Source organism: Cottoperca gobio, chromosome 10, assembly GCF_900634415.1.
Source record: "Cottoperca gobio chromosome 10, fCotGob3.1, whole genome shotgun sequence".
NCBI lineage: Eukaryota > Metazoa > Chordata > Actinopteri > Perciformes > Bovichtidae > Cottoperca > Cottoperca gobio.
The window spans coordinates 16,844,806-16,865,589 of NC_041364.1; the positions used below are offsets into that span (position 1 = coordinate 16,844,806).

At 40.6% G+C, this 20,784-nt stretch overlaps 2 protein-coding genes across 3 annotated transcripts; one reads left to right on the forward strand and one right to left on the reverse strand.

Annotated features, from left to right (window-relative positions):
• Positions 1-63: 63 nt before the first annotated feature.
• On the reverse strand, positions 64-3,912 carry gpx3 (glutathione peroxidase 3). Its single transcript, XM_029441335.1, is given in 6 exon segments — positions 64-555; positions 1,170-1,269; positions 1,774-1,891; positions 1,986-2,133; positions 3,809-3,862; positions 3,865-3,912. Coding segments are annotated over 6 exon segments (669 nt in total). The 5' UTR covers positions 3,898-3,912; the 3' UTR covers positions 64-339.
• Positions 3,913-7,070: 3,158 nt separating this feature from the next.
• dctn4 (dynactin 4) lies at positions 7,071-17,758 on the forward strand. Of its 2 annotated transcripts, XM_029441333.1 has the most exons (14): positions 7,071-7,263; positions 7,974-8,044; positions 8,201-8,379; positions 8,581-8,624; positions 8,857-8,964; positions 9,724-9,744; positions 10,307-10,380; positions 11,579-11,691; positions 11,781-11,890; positions 11,996-12,069; positions 12,461-12,515; positions 13,113-13,220; positions 16,172-16,269; positions 16,346-17,758. In XM_029441333.1, the coding sequence occupies exons 1-14, from the start codon at positions 7,129-7,131 to the stop codon at positions 16,563-16,565; spliced, it is 1,410 nt and encodes a 469-aa protein (XP_029297193.1). In that variant the 5' UTR covers positions 7,071-7,128; the 3' UTR covers positions 16,566-17,758. The 2 variants fall into 2 exon arrangements, with proteins under 2 accessions (XP_029297193.1, XP_029297194.1); XM_029441334.1 differs by lacking the exon at positions 9,724-9,744.
• Positions 17,759-20,784: the final 3,026 nt, after the last annotated feature.

Here is a 20,784-nt window from a genome sequence, read left to right on the forward strand (position 1 = left end):
CCTTTCCATAACATGACCCACCACACAGTTTCTTGTTTGAAACAAAAACAGTCAACAAATCAGTGCGTTTTCAATTATTTATTAGAAGTAATGAACATTTAGGCTGTAATAGCTAACGGGTCCTGGGATGAGAAGATGACATGGTGCTGTGGGATTGCAGGGCGGCCCGAATGCACTGAAGAGCCGACCTGAACCTCAGACTCAGAAGAGGCTCCACAGAGTTCCTGTTTTCAAGCCTCCTCTTCATTCAACATGCCATCTTCATGCATCAGAATCTGTTAACATTACTTTTATATTCTACATTAGCGCTACATATCGATACAATACGACGACTCGGATCTAATTAAACATCTGTGTGTATCGTTGGAGCAGGTGTTTGCGAATGTCAGCTCGGACCTCTGAAATGCTGACATTTGGGTGCCACCTCATCACCGGCTTCCCGTCCGGTCCCACCAGAAACTTTTCAAAGTTCCACTTGATGTCACTGAGCTTCACGGGCCCCCAGAACATCCTGCTGGGGTCCCCCAAGAGGTCTCCAACTGGAGGGCAGGAGTTCTGCGTGGCAGAAGCATAGGATTATCAGAGCAACAAGGTCTGTGCACTGTCGAGCAATAGTGAATGAAGTATTCCCATATTTGACTGAAGTAAAAGTAGTAATAAAACAGTGTAGAAATACTCAGTTACAAGTAAAAGTCCTGCATTCAAACTCAAGAGTACAAAAGTATTGGCATCAAACTATACTTAAAGTAAAATAACCCATTTCAGAATCATTTATTTATATTACTGGATACTAATTATTAATGCGTTCATCACTTTGATGTTGCAGTTGGTAAAGATGAACGATAGTGTTGGGTAGCTTAATATATAATGCATCATAATTAAAACATTGATTTGTATTCATTTCAATCTGCAAAGTAACGAGTAACTAAAGCGAGGGATTTCCAACACGTGGGGCAAAACATCGATTTTGTTCAGTAAATTAAATCGTTTATATGATGCTATAATAACTCCTCGTTCTTCGTCCATTACAGGAAACCTAGTGACAATGTTTTCCAGTGGGTCATAAATGAAAAAGCTATTAATAGTTGTTTAAAGATAATAAGTAATGACATATTTGTCTGAAGGGTTTGTGAAAAGTTAGAGTAAAGCATTCAAACACACACACGTACCTTAAGGAAAGTGAAAACCCCTTGCTCGTCTTTTCCATTCACATCACCTTTCTCAAACAGCTGGAAGTTTGGAACAAATCCGTTGCCTGGTCTAACATGCCTGGAATCCAGAAAGAGGGCAGCTTATCAGTGGACATGCCTCTGAGCACTTTGTGGGTTGGCTGCTGCCCTAGATTCACTTACAAGCCGAGAAAAACAAAACACTCCAACACACTATTGCAATGGATACCCATAAGGATAAGGATGTTTTCCCTGATTAAATTAAGCTTTGTTGATTGACAGAGGATTTACCATTATTGCAAATTCCTTTCTACATCCAGCTCTGAAGTTACAGAGCACTACTATGTATACCGTCTGGTGAGAAGCTTGTGACTCAAATTTAGGAGATTCTCATGTTTTCACATCTACAAGCTGAAACACAATCCAGTTTCAAGGACTTTTACATTTCTAATAAGCTGACATTTTGAAGGAAGAAGGTTTTTACCAAATTGAAATGATGGCATTTTAACCTCATGTTTAATTGGTTGGGTTTACAGTGTGTTCATTTACTGAGTTGTGGCTGTCCTGATATTGATTTGCACTTAAAAAGAGAAACATTTCTCACATTAAACCTGGCAGGATTTCATGTTTTTGCCCTGGTTCCTGTTTCCCAAATTGGTTGCAGGGAAAGCCGAGAATAGTGAATCCAAGAGCTTTCATCTCCTCGTGTAGTGCATTCAGTCCTGAAAATGGAAAATAAATTTCAGGTAGAGAAGCTATTTTTAATTTTTTTAAACAGAAACACAAAATAATGATGCCTGTCGTGCCGTTTCTCACCCAGATACTGGAAGGTGTATCCTCAGTAAGTGGCCACGTTGATGAAGAGGACACTCTTTCCCTTGTAGTCGCTGAAGTTCACAGTGCGACTCTCGTTTAGAGTGTTTGCCTGGTATCTGTAAATATTGCCATCTGTGGAGTCACACCGCTGGGAGAACATACACAGAACACAGCAGGTTAAATTTGTTTTTACTGGCCAACAGCCAACACGTTCATCCGTAGCTCTTTATTAGAGTATGTTTTGCTTTCTGGATATATATGCAAAAAAGCCTTATGAACTTATCCTGAAGGACATTGGATATATCAATTGTTTGCATTACGATTTCCATTTTCTACAACACCCATTTTCTAGCTAATGCATTGACATGGATTTGAACTTTGTCACTTCAAATGTTTGATTATGGGTGGAGTGTTTGGTAACATTTCAGTCACCCATTTCTTTAAACGATTTCCCCTTTTAATGAGTCACTTTGTGTAAACTTTAAGAAACAACAACACGAAAACACTTTTTGTAATGACAACATGTTGCTCCAGCATCAAATGGGCCTTGACATTTTGTTTGCCTCAAAAGGAGGCTTATGCCACGTGATAGGAGATTCATGTTGTACTTACATTCCTGATAATTCTGAAAACATCACTCGCACTATAGAGCACCTCAACAACCTTTTGGCAGACTTGAAGGCGGACGACAAGCCAAACAGCCCTGGTGGCTGGGACTGGTGGTCCTGGCTGACCTCCGAGGGTTGGCAGGCTTGGCTGGTTGGACTAGCAGTACCGTACCTCACCATCATGTCTCTACTCTGTTGTTGCATATGTGTTGTCATCCCCATAATTAAGAACGGTTATCTGTAGCATGATAGCATCCGCGTTTGTACAATACACTTCATTTCCCCAGTTCCCCACTGACACCCGATACAGCCCGGTACCAGACGGCTCCGATGACGAACCAAACAATTCCGACGGCCACCAATCCGACACAACTGTAAATATAACTGATATACATTATTAAGTACCCTCATGTTTCATTAACTTTTGCTTACAACCAATAGGAGGACTACTCTCCACAAAAACAGCTACTTTCTCATGACTAGTCATTGTGAAGTGCATATTAAAATCCTTTTATGAATTATATGTGTGGATGTCCAAGACTGTTATGACTGTCAAATCAAATATGATCAAAAGGGGGGAATGTGATAGTAATTATTATATGTTCATGTACTTTTCTGTTCTTCTATAACTATGCAAAACATTAACTCGTCCTTCACCAGAAAACTGCTATGTGTGCAAGGACGTGTTTTGTGTATCCAACGGATATCTTGTTGTGAGACCAAAAGAACATCTTGCTCAGGACAGATGTCCCGACGGCAACTAATGCTTTGTGAGGTCACCTGTATGTATGTATGTTTTCTCTCTGTCTTCAGAGAGCTCTCCTGCAGACTGTTTTCGGACTCTGTATGACTTGTGATTCTGAGATCTGAGAATAAAGTGTCAAAGACTTAACCTGGTTTTCCGTAACTTTATTGAACATCTCATCGAGAACTTCATTATAATATAGAAGAATATTCCACAACATCCCAAATATATGTACCGATTACACTGTTAATGACGTGTTGAAAAGACCCTGAAGATCAATACATGCATTTGAACAAATATCCCGTTGTCCTGCTACAGCTTAACTCAGGTTAACGCAGCTGAAGTGAACAGTGCCTCATTAGAAAATACAGTGTTGTCACCTGGTATCAGGTTGTCAAGGTCCGTCTTTCTATCTCTAAATGGATTAATACAATGAGTTTGTTGTGTGTGGATATCAACAGGTAGCCTACCTGTGTAAGTGGAGATTCTGCGGAGCAAGGTCGCAGCAAACCGAGCAGCAGCAGCAGCGCGGTAAGAAGGGATGCATCATGCCGTCCATCAGCGACACAGTGGCGGCTGTCTGTGAGTGTGTGTCCGCTTCCCAGTGAGGATTAATGAAGTCTTCCGGCGGGGGCGGAGGGGCGCACAGCTGGCAGAGATGACGCTCTCTGTTGACGTAACAGTGTACACAGTGAGATGGGCCTGAGAATGAATGAATGCGATCTATAATTGAGAACATACACTTTAGAAATGATTAGCTTTAACCTTATAAGTACTGTCTATTGTTTACTTGATATTTTGTATGTTATCCTTTTGATTCTATTATATTTAGTAATGATTATTTAGATATAATAACTAAATGATCTCCCTTACATTCACTTTCCCTAATTAAGGCCAGATGCCAAAAATAAAGCAAACAAAGTTGACAAGGTCTGTGTGTGTGTGAGTATGCCTGATGCTTAACCCACAGTGAATATAAAAAGTATTCACTGAGACTGTATGAGAAAAAAGATATAAGCTGTGAAAGAATAAAATATTCTATTGGCAAGTTAAACTTTAGGCTACTGAATCTCAATAAATACAAGATGATAAGCGCCACCTTTCCTAAAAGAGAGACGTAATACGGTTTAACTTTTATTCATGGGTCATTTCTCCTCTCTGGGATCAGCTGTTGCCATGGTGAGCTGGAACTCAGCCATATGCCCTGGCAGGCCTGTTAAAACACATCGTCCTTTATATTTTACAGTGTTCAGTTTAGATCTGCAGTGTCCCACAAAGGCCAAATACGTTCTTTAAGCAGCAAGGCAATGTGAGTAGAAAGCCATAATAAATGTGTCAAATTATTCAGTCTCTTTGAGGGATTTTCTTTTTTTTATTCACATTTGTTATGACCCCATGTTGAGTGACAGACCCTGTAGCTGCTATGTAGAAAGTGGATATTAGAACAAACTCCTGGGACACTATTACAGCATCAATCGCGAGTGTAGTGCGGGTAGATCGCGCTCCCTTTAAAAACAATTAATATATATATATATGGGTCATTCCAGAATTGGAGGACATTTCATATCCCACATATAAAAAATCTAATAATCCATGCCCAAAAAGCTAAACCATGCACTTGTTGTGTTAAATATACTTGTCTTGAGACAAAATGTATATAAAGTTGCAGAAAAAGTTTTTCAAAATATTATTTAAAATATCAAACACCCTAAAAACACCCCTAAAATAGCATTTTTCTCTTGTCCCAGCTTCTTGGTGACCAACTTGCATGTCAAATATAACATTTAAAATAAGGTTTTTATTGACTTTTTTTGGTATTATTCTATTGATATATGTCTCTTGTATTGGTATCAATTTGTTAAATCATAAACATATTTTACATAACAGTAATTTCACACTGACAGTGTGTCCCACAACATGTGCGCTACCCTGTTACCGAAACCTTTTTAGCTTGGCAGAGGAAGTTAAAAAACTGTTAGTCACGTAACACAGAGGACATGACATCAGCAAGTCATGTGCTACCACCATGGGTAGACCAAAGGTAAGTACTCTCTTTTATTTTTAATATAGTTCCAATCTTTTCACTCTTGATGGAGTGTGGCACTCACACAAACGCAACCCTGTTACTCACATTATGAGACTAAAACAAATTAATTTCAAATACATCTTTCTTTAGTTAAATATCCAAGTGTGTCCATTCCTTGACAGTAGTATTACATTGTAGACTAAACTAGAATTAATTCCTGAGGTAAAAGCTAAAATTAACATTGATTTGCAACCCTGTTACTATAATTAGAGTATAATTAGGTTGACATTCAGTAACAGGATTGCATTTCCTTCAGTTTACTCTATTATTTATAGTACGTCATATGTTTGTATAATTTAGCATAATATAATGTTCTAAATGTATTACTGTATTTTCCATCTATCCATCGTCTACCTCTTATCCGAGGTCGGGACCCTCCTTTCCAGCACCTTGGAGTAGACTTTCCCAGGGAGGCTGAGAAGTGTGATACCCCTGTAGTTGGCACACACTCTCTGTTCCCCCTTTTGAATAGGGGAACCACCACCCCGGTTTGCCACCCCCTAGGCACTGTCCCAGACTTCCACGCAATGTTGACGAGGCGTGCCAACCAAGACAGCCCTTCCACACCCAAAGCCTTCAGCATTTCTGGACGCATCTCATCAACCCCTGGGGCCTTTCCACTGTGGAGTTGTTTGACTACCTCAGTGACCTCCATGTTTTATATTTGTCCAGTGTATATTTGATTATAACCAGTTTATTGTTGTGTTGACAAGTTTTTTTTATATATCATTGATGCTCTTCCTGTTAATCCTTCATTGGAAAATATATATTAAATATTATCAAACAACATTGCTGTGGCCCTGAGTATTTATTTGTCACATTTATGTCATGATCTACAACCAAAAGTAATGTAGCCCTTCAACCCTGTTACTATATAATTTTCTATTAAAATAACCTTAAATAATTTTCTCAGCTCACAAAAGTTTAAACTAATGTCCTTTTAATAGCTTGGTTAATTATATGCATAATGTATTTGAGCAAATATTTCAAATTAAATACTGAAATTGGTAAAAAGAAACGTGTGACAATTGAAAAGTTGGGCAAGATCGATTTAAAAAGCTACTTAAATTAATATTAAACCAGTTTTATCCAAAACTACATGAGTATTTAATATAAATGGGACTTTCTTTAGAGTTTTATTGAAGAAATAAAACATCTAATAAAAAGTGTACATTTGATTCCTTAGCTGGCCAAATCACTTTTTTGATGGTTTATTATCTGTTTTTCCTAAATACATAACAAAAAAGAATAAAATGAAAGGTTCATTTTTCAAAAGTGTTGATGTCTAAATTGTCATCCAATTATGGAATGACCCATATATTCCCCCAACGGAACCTCGCGCCCCTGAAAGTTTTTTGTTTTTTTCTTGCCTTGCGCGTTCACATTCCCTCCGCTCGCTGCCACAAACACACACGAGCGCACACACCTACAGTCAGAGACACAGCGGAGGAAAGGAGAGGAGTGAACTTGGTCCCCTGGGCATCTGTCGAGTAAACTCATGACCTACCTACAGTAATTGACTCAAACCTCTTTACGCAATTTAGGGACGTAGGGCGTCAGAGCTCGCCATTGCAGTTTTTAGTGTTGACCACAAGAGGTCGACATTGAGCTCACTGTGTTTCCTCACAGACCAGACAACTAGCGGTGACATCAGTACTAGCAGTGCAGTCAGTGAGCCCACAGACTCGTCTGCGCAGCTCAGAGATGGCGTCCCTTCTTCAGCCAGATAGAGTTGTCTATCTGGTTCGTGGAGAGAAAAGGATCAGAGCCCCATTATCCCAACTTTATTTCTGTCGTTACTGTAGTGAGCTACGGTCTCTGGAATGTGTGTCTCACGAGGTACGTGAACCTTTTCCCCCACTATCCTCAAGATAGCTGTTGGTAGCCTAATTTAGCTACTTTGTTGTTAGCCGGCTTGCTAGTAGCTTTGACAGGTAGGTGGGGTTAGTCTAACCACCTCACGCATTGAATGGCTAAGCCGCTTGTCAATGAAGTTTTCTCCTCATCTCATTGGCTGCAAGCGACATATTAACTTCCGTTGGAGTTAGCTCTATGTGGATCACAGCCTAAATGGGCGAACATGCTAGCTAACGTTAGCGAGCTCTTGCTATTCTTTGAGTTCAACGTTAAAGTATTCGCTTTGCTCGTATATAAAGAATATGTCCGACAAGTGAAAGCTATTTGTAACAGCATTAGTCAACCCCAGCTAACGTCCTCACTGTCAAAATCAAAAATTGTTAACGTGGCTCACAGTTATAGACACCACACCCAGAGTGCTTTGGATGTTTCACCTATTGCAACTTCAGATTACTAGTCAGTGATTTTTCTTTGTAAGAACGTGATTGAGCAAAAAAATCAGTTCCCCATCTTCGACATTGTACCAAATAAATGCCATCGGTATGATAAGCACTATTACATATACACAGTTATGTAGCAGTTATTAAAACACTTTGATAATCCAACAGTTAGGTAACCGGTGTAACATAAACTTTAGGATGAGGATGCACGGTTTGACTGACTTCTCTTAAACCCCTGTTTTTGATGATAAGGTGGACTCCCACTATTGTCCAAGCTGTCTGGAGAACATGCCATCTGCAGAGGCCAAGCTTAAAAAGAACAGGTGAGACTGACATGCACATGCATAATGAAATATGCATACACAAAATATAACTTGTGTAAGGTCACTGCTGACTTTGTACCTGTCTTCTTTCTTCATCAGATTTATGTCATTAATGTCATTCATTCATTCCTGATGATCTGTTGTTCTCTACTGTAGGTGTGCAAATTGTTTTGACTGCCCATGTTGCATGCACACACTATCTACCCGAGCCACCAACATCCCAGCTCCTCTGCCTGATGATCCTACCAAGACGGCCATGAAGAAGGCTTACTACCTGGCCTGCGGCTTCTGCCGCTGGACCTCCAGGGACGTGGGAATGGCTGACAAATCAGTTGGTGGGTGCTGTACTGTAATGTGGTCATATTTACTTTATTTCCAAAAGTTTAACTTCAAATACGAGTAATAAGCACCAACATTACAATAACACAAAGTCCTGCTGTAGGTCTATAGTTTCTCATTGATTCAGCTCATGAAGAAAGCTGTCATTAGTATATGCTATTTAAAGTCTCATGTTTTGGTGATTTCTTTCACTACAGCCAGCGGTGGATGGCAGGAGCCAGAGAACCCTCATACTCAGCGGGTAGGTTTTTCCCTGTGGTCATTTTTAAATTGTCACAAGTTGCTCACATGCTTCCTGATCATGCATTACTTGTTTTTGAATAGATGTGTCTTTGAATAAGTGAGATCCATACATAGCCGGCCAGAGGCAAAAGCAATACTAAGTGGTTTCTTGAGTCCAACCCTTCATCACTTTAGTTTTATAAAAACAAAATACAGAAAGCATTGATAACCAGGATTTGTGTTCCCTACAGATCAACAAGCTGATCGAGTATTACCAGCAGCTGGCACACAGAGAGAAGCAGGATAGAGATAGGAAGAAGCTGGCCCGGAGACGACAGTGCATGCCCCTGGCGTTCTCGGTAATTTACTCACTCTGAGCCCAGTTCACCTTTTCAAAAATTCCATACCTTCTTCTTTAACCTTTTCAAATGTCAAACAGCTGTTGTCTCGCTGCAATCTGTTAAACAATTGTGCAGGTATTGTTGGAGCAGAATTTAGATTAACGATTACATGCTCTTAAGAGATTTATTTAATACAGAGGTTCTACCTAAATCTCAATAACATTACCAACATTTTGCTCAAAGTATGTACCATTGAGAATATTTTATGATTAACACACCTGTTAACCAAAGCAGGAGGGAATAATAATAATAAGCTGCTGTTTGGTTGGAGTGAAAGCTTTATACCATGTCTATAATTGTATGGATAAATATAAAAATGCTGTTTACTTGTTATAATGGCATCAACATCCACATTGAAATTTCAAAACAACAGAAAGAAAGCGTGATTAATCTCACTAAAAGGCCACAACGGAGCAGAAAATGTACATTTTCAAAGCTTGTTGGTACATGATTTTACACTTCCTACATTCTGCTTTTACAATAATTAACATCCAACAATGCAAACCAGTCCTATTCCTATTGTGTAGTATTGGAACCATTTTAAACACTTAAGTTGTGATGTCCTGCAGTTGTTTTCCATCACTGATGCATTTCTGTTGCTGTTGCATGTCACCAAAATGCCACAAATGTTTGCTAAATTGCTTTGGTTTCACCTGGTTCTTTATTCTCTCCTTTTCCTTTGCTTATGCACTCTGATATTTTGGTTTTGCCCCCCAGCAACACACTATTCATGTGGTGGTGAGTTGTATTTTTCACAACTTGGATAGTCTCGTCTTTACAGTAGCACTGTCTTCTCTTTATGTCTGTTTCTGTCTAATCTGTTACCGAGAGACCTCACAGATCACATGAATGTCTCCTTGGGTAAATGTGACTGAGATCCACTCAATGGGAGCCTTTATGTTGGTTAGAGGGAGAGAAGAAATGGAAGACTTTGTTAGAGTCTGTATAACCGGATCAAACTATTTGTCATACTAATTAAGTCCTGAACCCTCGGACTGTCACAGTTGATTCTCTCCCACTATCCTGGGCAGAAATGCTCCTGTTATTGTCTCTTGCCACAAGACAAATGGAATTGTTTATTGGGTTGTTTATTGTTTAATTAAATATCAAATACTATATATTTCCATTTTTGTTTTTTAAAGTTGTCATAAATTCCCAGTTGGGGTCAAAACCTTGTGTTAAAAGTAGTCATGTAGAAAAATGGTTGTAGATTATGTCATTTCATAAATTGGCTTCGTGTCTCGTACATTTTCAGTATGCAGAATGCCTGATCTTGTTTTTTCCCCCCTAAATCATTCAGGAAAAATATGGCCTTGGAACCAGACTGCAGAGGCAGAGGTCTGGAGCTCCCATATCAAGCCTGTCCGGCCTTTCGTGAGTGCTCTTTTGTTGTATAAAGGGAATTACTGCTGCCTATTACTTCACAACTACATGCATATTATTGGTGACTTAGATAAATTGATTTCTTACCATCCAGCAGCCATTGTTTCATTAATTTCAGCTTGCCATGAAAATCAATTTGTAGAGCCTTGAAACTTGGCTTGAGATGTAAAGGTAATCCATCACAGTGAACAATTCGTCACCCTTATTTTTTCTCAAAGTTACATCATCCTCTTGTAGTAATACAGTTGTGAGCGATTACCATTTTTATAGTCCACTACCGGGATGCATTCAAGGACCCTGCTTGGAGAGGAAAATTAATAATTGGCTGACAAAAAGCACTATATTGACAAAGTGTGCTGTCAGATCCAGGAGCCGCACGTCAAAAAGGCACCATGAAAGTAATTGTGTGAATTTGGTCTCTTGTCTCAAAAGGTTGGAGTTTAATAGCCAAGTCTAAAATCTGGGCTGTCAAAGTGTCCTTGAAGGCACTAATGCGGAGTTCTCAAAAGTCCATTTTGTAACCTGTCGAATTTAATGTAACCCTGACAAAAAATAAAATATAGCTTCTGAACTGTTGATAAGATTACCTTCCTCTAGTATTTGTTCAAGTCTTTGCAAGTTGGGCAAACCAGCGGTTCCCAAGAAAGTACAAGAGAATTCTACGGTCTTACTTTAAGATGGGAAAATGCTCAGGCATTGTAAGATATATGTAGGTGATTAGTAGTTAAAGGAATACTTCACACACAAAGTGACCCTGTCACCCTGTGTTACCTTGAATTTGTGAAGAAAACTTTGTTTCTCTCAGGCATCCACTGTGAATTTTCGCTGAAACCTTACCATTTTAAACACTTCCGCATAAACGGTCTCACGCTTCCACAGGCACGCTTCTTGTCTGTGTTTGCATGTGAGCACTTAACCCTGAGTGGCTCCAGGGAGACTGTCCCTGTAGTTAATTCACTGTAAGTAGCGCTGGATAAGAGCGTCTGCTAAAGGACCTGTAATAATAATGTTTTGATAAAGTTTTGCTGTTGTTAAACACCCCACTTGTACTGTATTTGTTGTAATGTGTATGTGGTCTGAGTGGTGACAAACATCAGCACATCTCACTGTGCTTTACGGCTTTCAGTTTACATTAAATGCTATCATTATAAGAGATGCAACATATTGTTGATAGCAGTTTCTTCACCAGCCTTAAAGAGGGTGAGGACCAGAAGGAGATCTCCATCGAACCTGCCCAGGGACTTGATGAAGTGGAACCCCTGCCTGAAGATTGTTATACCAGGCCCATCAGCTTACCAGAGGGTAAGAGCTTGTTTAGGGTTCACTAAACGATACTAATAGTTGTGTCTTTCTAATTGAGGTAGCGTTGAATCTAAATTGTGTTGTTCCAGTGACCACGCTGCGCCAGCGGCTTCTGCAGCCTGATTTCCAGCCTGCAGGAGCGTCTCAGCTCCACCCCAGACACAAGCACCTCCTGATGAAGCGCTCGCTGCGCTGCAGGGTCAGTACCACGTCAGGGTTTTACTCTCCTGCATCACTGTTACGCTGTTGTTTTTATGTAAATCACATTTAGATAATAATCTTCTTTCTTAATTTCCTCCTGCAGAAATGTGAGCACAACTTGAGCAAGCCAGAGTTTAATCCTACTTCAATCAAGTTTAAAATCCAGCTGGTGGCTGTGTGAGTATTCAGAGTCCGTCCTAAACATGTGTCTTCATAATGATGCTGATCCTTTTTTAATAAAAGAAAATACAAATCAGCCTGAAGCCTGTAGTTTAGATAGATTGAGGTCCTAAAGTTACATTGTAGCCAAGTGCAACTATAAACATGTGTTCAGGAAATGATCCATTCAAACGTAGCTCAATCTTAAACACATTTTGTTATTTTTAAAGTAAAATAATCAAACATACATGATCTGCTTTGGGGTAATGCTGTTCTCAGGAGTTCACGGTTTGTGAATGGTTAAGTTTGACCTGTACCGCCAAAGAAAGTCTCAGCTTTTAGTGAATGTGGTTGATTGCTGTGTTGAACACGGTCCGAGTGTTTGAGCGTCTGCCTGTTTCTCCCACAGGAGTTACATCCCTGAAGTGAGAATTATGTCCATTCCAAACCTCCGGACCATGAAGGTCAGTGTGTGCACTGGTTCTGACATGTTGGGTATATCGTTCACATGTCTTATTCATTCTGTTCATAATCTTACTGTTAAAACCAAGCTACTTCATCTGTAACTTAATGAGCTCAAGTTAGTCTTCGTTTTTATTGTCCAACATCGCTTTGCAGTCCAGGTGTAAAACGGCTCAGATATATGAAAACATTTGCATAAATGATTAACAAGTAAAATCAATAAAAAAAAAGAGATAACAATGGACATTTGAACGCAGTACAGAAGCTAGTAGCAGAGTGTATGATGGTGAGGTGGTATTTTGTTTTAAGACGGGGTTGTGACACGAAGGAGACACTGCACCTCTGCAGATATCGAAGTACTAATACAAGTGTTGGTCAGAAAAGGCTGAAATGCACCAGGCATCCCTTAGAACCTGCTCGCCACAAGCATCGCTGATCAGAGCAAAAACAACTAAACGTAGTCCTCAACAAAGAATCCCGAGTTCTAACTAAAATCTCTGTTTTAGTGATCAAAAGAAGCCTACACCTTAAAAGTGAACTCGGCTTTGAAATGTAATGTGGGTTAAACTTTTGTCTTTTTCCCCTTCCTGTCTATTTAGGAGAGCCAAGTGCTGCTGACCCTGACCAACCCCGTGGAGAACATCACCCACGTCACATTGGCTGCTTGTGAGGACGAAGATGCTGATGACATCAACAGCACTGCTACGGTATTTTACTTTCTCCTTTCTTTATTGAGATGAATGTAGGCACAGAAAGTATCAGTTTCAAGTAGGGGTCCCAACTACGATAAAACCCCATGATTAAGCAGTGATGGTGTAGGTCAGGGGTCGGGAACCTTTTTGGCTGGGAGAGCCATAAAAGCGAAATATTTTTTTATGTATTTCCTTGAGAGCCATATATAAAAATATATAAATTTGAACGCAACTTTATGCGTGTATTTTTTAAGAATAACACGTCTCCGAGTACTAATAGTGGTATCAGTGTTTCATTTAGCTCTTTTATTAAATAAACTAAACGCTTACGTTATTTATCTCATATATGATGCACGTTTCAGTGTTTACTGCACGGGTGTCAAACTCAAGGCAATTATATCCGGCCCGCGAGAAAAGATCATATGTCTGTCATAACTGGCCCGCCGGTTTTGGTAATTAAATCAATGCATGGCACAACCACGGGGAAAGACATATTTGAGGAAGAATCTAAATGTGTGAATGAAATGAAAGTTTTTGGAAAGCAAAGGGAAACACACCACACATCTGGGACGATGTGAGCTGGACTCTTTGTGCGACACAACGAAGCATCTCACTGTTAAACCTGCAGCTTCAGGGCCGTGTGATCACGGACATGTATGATGCAGTGAGAGCTTTCTAAGCCGAGCTTTCTGTGGGAGACTGATGCAGCAAGGAAACTTTGGTCACTACGTGTTTCCACACACTGACAAACATCTCCACGCTGTGTCCGACTGTCTTCTGCTGATGAACTGAGCGCATTTGCCGACTTTGCAGCTCAGAAATTTAAATTGAACTTGAAAATTGAACTGCTCAACAATCCGTTTGCAGTTGACTTAAATATGTTCCATATCTTTTTGCACTTTATCCAATATGTGTATCCTGTTCAATACATGTGGACCATGTTTGGCCCTCGACGTATTCCCAGTTTTTAATGTTGACCCTCTCTGTGATTGAGTTTGACACCCCCGGTCTACTGCTTGCTTTGTGCAGTTTCTCCTCTGCTTGGTTTCGCGAAGGGCGGGGCTCCGCCCCCTACGCACTCATGTGTGAACACACCTTAACCTACAGCCAGAGACAGGGCGGAGGATAGGAGAGGGGAGAACTAAAAACAAATCCGCTGCTAAAAGTTTTACTTTAAAATGACACACTATAATTATTTATTACTTGTTAATCATGTTAAAAAATGTTAAACGAGCCATATTGCATTATCGAAAGAGCCATATATGGCTCGCGAGCCATAGGTTCCCGACCCCTGGTGTAGATCCTGACTCTAAAGAATATGCTAATTATAAAAGGGGTCTCATGACAAACTTGTTGAGAGTTCTCACCCAGCTCTGCAGTCTAACAGCTAAAACCCAGATATTTTAATATTCCTGCCAAATAGGAACTAAAGCTGCTACATAACCATACAGGTGCCTGCAGGGAAGGAGAGAGTGACACTGTTAGCAGCAGCCAGGGCTTTATAGACACTAATGATCCCCTGCCACAGCAGCAACAGGTTGGCAGGGAAGGCCAGGGGTCATCACGGATGATAATTTAGTTCCATGTCGACTGCTGGGTACACACTTGTTTACTAAAAGCACTTTATGAGGCAATAATATTTCAGGGCTGTGTGTTTATCAGCTTGTTTGGTAGTGCTTCCGCAACACATGGTGGCCAGACGTCAATGAATGGAGCTTTAACTGCTTGAAAGAGCATTATGGCTCAAATACAGAATATAAGAAGTGTGCACAGTCACAGATCGTGGCAGTTGTTTACCACCTGCTGCCTACTCTTAAATATTACATATTGCATCCATATTCCTGCAATCTTTCAGCCAGCGTCAGAGGGAGCGCAGGGCGGTCTGTTGCTTCACGCCGCCTGTTCCTTCTGGAGTAGGTAGCCTTGTCATTTTTCATATGCAGAGCAGTTGGGTCCTGTTTTTACCTCCATCTGTCAGCTGTCAAATGCACAGCTAAGAGTGCCGTGTTCCTGCGGTAAATGGTCTGCTGAGCTGCCAGTTGCCAGCAGCTGCTGCGAGGCTCTGGGTGACTACAGGCTGTTTGTCTTGGCCTGTTTAGCGATGAAGTCATGGGCCAGACTGGGTAAGGAAGAGCTCCTGGCTAAAACAGAGCATCTTCATGACCCATTTCCATTCGCTTTGGGTCCAAACAGAGTGTGCAGTCCTGTCATTCTACTTGATCAGATATTCAAACACCTGGAGGGGCGGCATGAACCACAGCGAGCCATGCTTGGTTGATTTCATCGACCAGCTCTTCCCAAAACCGCCTTCGCTCGCCTCTTGCATATATGTTTTATTTATATATTACAGTATGTAATGTTTTACTGATGACTATACCGGGCACAGCATATTTATTTTACAGGTGACTGCGATCCAGAGTTATCTTCTTCCCACTCGCACATTGCACAAATACGACTAATTAGATTTCTGGAAAGTGGAAATATAAATCGGTTGTATTCAAATTAGATTTTTTGACACCTTTTTTGAATGAAGTCTGCCAGGAGCAGCAACACCTCGAAGAGCTTCCAGTGGAGCTTTTAGAAACGTAACGTTTTTTTCATGCATGTCCAAATTTCCATACATCTGATTTTTCCCTCATAAGTTACTAACGTTGCAGTAATCCGACTCCATTCTAGAATCTCAAATCTTTAACATTATGCGTAAACTTGGATTTAAGGAGAGCACAGAAAAACTTTCCACTTTTAAAACAGCCTTCAATTGACAAACTCTCCACGTCCATCATTCCGCACAGGGAAGGTCAAACCTTCAAGTGAAGCAACAATAAGCAAAACACATTTGTGAGTCGAGGGGGATTTTTAGATTGTTTTTTTCCAAAATACACATTGACATTGGCGTACTACAAAACAGAGGAGCTATACGTTTTTAAATCGAGGTTGAAAGTCACTGAACGTTTTTGTTTTTCTAGGTTATGGTGCCCAGGAAACAACTGGTCTTGGCAGGAAAGGATGCTGCTGCTGAGTACGATGAGCTGGCTGAACCTCAGGACTTCCAGGATGACCCAGAGTAAGTTAACGACGCACTCATGAAGAATTAATAGCGCGAGGTAACTCGTAACCTGATCCCTCTGTTCTTTCCACAGTGTTGTTGCCTTCAGGAAATCCAACAAGATTGGTTTCTTCATCAAAGTGATCCCTCAGAAAGAAGAGGATGCAGACGTCACCGTTTCATTTAAGATCCGACACGACTTCCGTAACCTCGCGGCTCCCTTAAAGCAGAGCGAAGACGGACCCGAAACCCCCGCCGAGGCCATTTGGCTCACGCACCATGTAGAGCTGAGGCTGGGACCGCTCGCTCCCTGAACATGAATACTTCTACTATCACACAGTCCTAGTGTTGGGTTCTTTGAACTAATTTCTTTAAACTGTGGGGTGAATTTAATTGAATGATTTCTGATTCTGCTTATTGGTGTAGGAGATATTTGTGATCTATTTGGCATTCAGTTGTTTCTTAGTTTTAGCTCAAGGTGCATCAACAGACACTTTATGCAACATACAGTGATTGCACGATGGTTTATAAAACTACATGAAACTATTACCGACTGCAGACTGATAAGAGCTTCAGGTTTAACTTGACTTTCTGGTTTTTGTTTTGTTTTGTTTGCCAATAACATGATGGTATACTGTGTCTCACCACATCATTCTCCTCAGCTTAAACACTATACTTTCAGTAAAAAGCCCGTATAGTGTGAGGTTACCTACAGGAAACGGAACCTTATATTTACAATACATCTCTTATTAAAAATGTTTATGCATTGTTTAAAAAATCCACTTATTTGCTTGAATGTGGGGAGAAAAGAAAGATTAATCTTTGTGCTTCATGCAGTATTTTCTTAAATGGCAAAGCACCTACAAAGTACGTTTTGTTGTATTTAATGTATCAGCTCTGGATTTTCTTAACATAACAACATAAAGTATGTGAAAAACAGCTGTTTATGTTGAAAGACGAGTGAGTGGTTATACGTTAATATAACAACATGGAGAGAGAAAGTGAGGGATGAGCAGAATCAGAAATCATAACTGAGAACAATCCGAACAATTCCCACACATGCAGCACACTCCGCTACGCTTTCAGCTTATGTATCCTCGGCAACATCCTTTTTCCGCAGACAGCAATATCGTATTAACTTGCATGCTTCAACTATAGTGAATATCGCACACGCTAGACAATGTCATCACTGATCCTGTACTGTTTTCTTATCGGAAAGGTTTTGCTTTGGTTGAAGGTGAAACCTGCCCATAATTTGACTCGTCTGAAGTCAAACAGTCACCTTCACTGGCACTAAGGAGAGGATGAAGCTCTAATTTACATTAAGTGTTCATTATTTAAATGTACTGAGACACTATCATTTTTTGGTTTGTAGAATTTATTGACCTCTGCCAGTGTATAAGTAAGTAAGCTGCTGTCATATTTGGTCTCAAGTGTGTTAGTAGAACAGAGCCTCACAACACAGTTAATCTTCTGTACCGGCTAATAAAATAATGTGATACTGTAACGCACCTCTCGACTTCTTTTGTTTGTTGAGGGATGACATGACTTAAAGCAGTTTAAAGTTTGTTGGCTGTTTGCTGAATCCCATGATGACGTTAATCTCTGTCTCACCACAGGATGGCGCTGCAGGCAAACAGATTTTAGCTGCATGGAAGAGCTTTCCTAGGACATGAGAGCATACAGGGACATGCGTTCTTTAGTGTGATCTTGAATCACCCTACAAGCTGACACAGTATGTCTGATTGACTGAGAAGGTACACGACAATTTGATCCAGACAAACATTGAATAATCCAAGCAAAGCTGAATGTTTTCTTATTTCTGGATGTGAGTCATGGGGATAAAATGTCAACATTAGGAGTAGATAATAATGGAATGTGTGTTCCGACTGATAGTATCTATCTAACACATATCAGTCCCCCTCAGTGATGCTTTGCACACACTTGGACAGTTTATTGTCAGTGAAAAGGCACATCAGATGTGTGTGGTGCAGGCCTGCAGCTCTCCAATGAGGCCCGTCTGCTGTGCAAACAGACCCACTCCCTCTGGGTAATAAAGCCATGATTTTCTTTTATCTTTCGGCAGATATAAACAGCTCAGAAAAGTGGCCTGCGTGAGTGCCATAAATCACCACCGAAGATGAGGTAATAAAGGACGCACGGGGCGAGTCCGTACCACTGAAACAGCCCGGACTCCCACTTAAAGCACAGCTGATGACAGCAGTAGCTGACTTTCAGTGCACAGCAGCTAAAGGTTGTACCTGCACTTGCTGGGAGCTTGCTTTGATTCCAGCTGGGAATATCACATTTTATTAAACAAAGATAAACGCTTGCTATGCTAAACTTATATATACATACTCACGGCCATAATTTAATTTATATAAACAGAGAAGACAGTGATTGAAAATAACTGAATTGCATATGGCAGTGGAGATTTATGCAGTAACCTTATAACTGACTCGTGAACAGACCTTGAATTATCCCCAAAAGTACCGTCTGGAAGACAAATTTTGGATTCCTCTGTGTAGGGCTAATATTTTCCTGGATCAAGACTCCAGTTATTTCATGCTCAGCAACAGCCTGTTCTTATTTGTAGAACCTCATACTGTAAACAGCACAGACACCTGACTTGTGACTATGTTATGAGGATTAGAAATTAATATGACGGTTCTCCGGTGTTGAGTAAGTGAGTGAAAGGGCTTTCATGTTTCTCCTTTCCTCTTCCTCTGTTTATCCCTCTTTTGAAGACTCACATCTTTATTTATAAAGACAGACCCGGCCAGCCTTGACCAGATGAAAAATTCCTCACTGAATTACAAGTTTGACTGCACCCGGGACCTTTCCACAATTACGTCATCCGCCCAAACCGCAAGCAGCTCACCCACAGAAGAAACGAGCAGTAGAGGAGAAAAACTACATCTCAACAGAGGCAGTAAATTCCCTCCATCTCATAAAAAGATGGCAAATTTGAAGCCTGCACCACTATCATTTCTCTATGTATCACTACCCCTCTCACGGATCAACTGTACAGCGTACAGTACTTGGCTGAGTATAAAGGTGTGCTTTCTTCATTAGAGCTGCAGAGATATAAATATACCAATACAATCGTCAGATGAGTCTCTATGTTCTCCTGCTTGTGGACCAGAATAGTTTGGACGTCCTTTTTCTGGGCATGAGGAGGAGAAGCACAACAATATCCAAGAGAGCTCTTTATGTTCACTTGCCCCTTTTATATTTAGGTTGAACAGTCGGCCTGGAGGTGCTGTGAGTGATTAATCGCCTCCTTCATTTTCTGCTCACCAGACCATCATCTGGTTAATTAGAGGTAATGGATGATGTCTACCCAGATGAATAACTGTAGGCATGTGGGCTTCCAAAGCTGGGAAAGCCAAACCGGTGAAACATTAGCTTTCAAGAAGGAAAAAAACCTCTTTTTGTCATTTTCTCTCCATCTTTCTCCATTTCCTATCGCTTTCATTCAGTCTGCATTCTGATGGCTGTAGGTTAGTTGGAATGTTGACTTTGGACGGCTGGTTGAAAAAGATCGCTCTGAGAAAGCAGCTGACCCTCGACACCCCCTCTGAGCCCCAGTCAGACTGCAGGCCCACTCTTTGCTTTCATTTATTATTTGCTCAATTGCTCACCGGCTGCATTACGTCTGTAATGACACAAGGGTGTTAGCACCCCGAGCTAAGGCCAGTGCCACAGATTGGGGCCCCGGGGCAATCACCGCAGCCGCTGGAGGGCTGAAAGTCTGCTGTTTTCTCTACATTTTCCCACTCAATGGAGAGACCAGAGAAGAAATGAAATCAGACAATCAGGATTAGTCTAGTTTAGTGAAGGAAATCGGATAGCCCCATTTTTCACCGTGTGCTACATTTGGTCCCACAGGGTTCTCTTTGCTGTCTGCCCAAAGAGATAAAAGCTTTTTCCAGTTTCAAGCAAAACATTTAAATATAATCAAAAAGTATCCGTGGGATCACAAAAATACCTTAGAAGATGTAACCTGCTTAGCACAAAGACTTGAAATATGAGATATTAGTAAGTTTAGGATGTGCTGGTACTTTTTTTTAACGTTTGGACAGAGCAAGCTGAGTCCCAATGTTGCCAGTGTTTATGCTAAGCTATGCTAAGCGGCTGTTTCCCAGGGTCCTATGTTCCCCAGCTCTATATCCTCTTATTAATATGACACATTAAGGAGACCTTAAAAAACAGTTATGTTCTCAGCAATGTGACCTGAGGTCAAGTGTTCAATGTAAGTTTCCCTGGGTGAACATGTTAAAATCACCCACCTACAGCTTGTAGCCTGTTGATGTTTAACTCCTCAATATGCCCTCAAATTTACACACCAGAAAGTTTTCTTGACTTTTGACATTTATATCTCCACAGTGGCTGAATAGAGTTATATCATTCCAACTGTATTTGTAATTGTGAACTGTGAAGCCCAATCACTTACAATGTTAGCTTCTATCTAGAGACACACATGCTCTGGGAACACAGGGATGATGCCTTGATGGCTGTAGCTTCAGCGTA

What these genes read in the sequence shown, in the direction of transcription:
- dctn4 (XM_029441333.1), top strand. Translation starts at nt 7,129, where the DNA reads ATGGCGTCCCTTCTTCAGCCAGATAGAGTTGTCTATCTGGTTCGTGGA. An exon ending in TCAAGCCTGTCCGGCCTTTC is followed by an intron (nt 10,381 to 11,578) that starts GTGAGTGCTCTT and finishes TTTCTTCACCAG; the next exon opens with CCTTAAAGAGGGTGAGGACC. An exon ending in GCCCATCAGCTTACCAGAGG is followed by an intron (nt 11,692 to 11,780) that starts GTAAGAGCTTGT and finishes GTGTTGTTCCAG; the next exon opens with TGACCACGCTGCGCCAGCGG.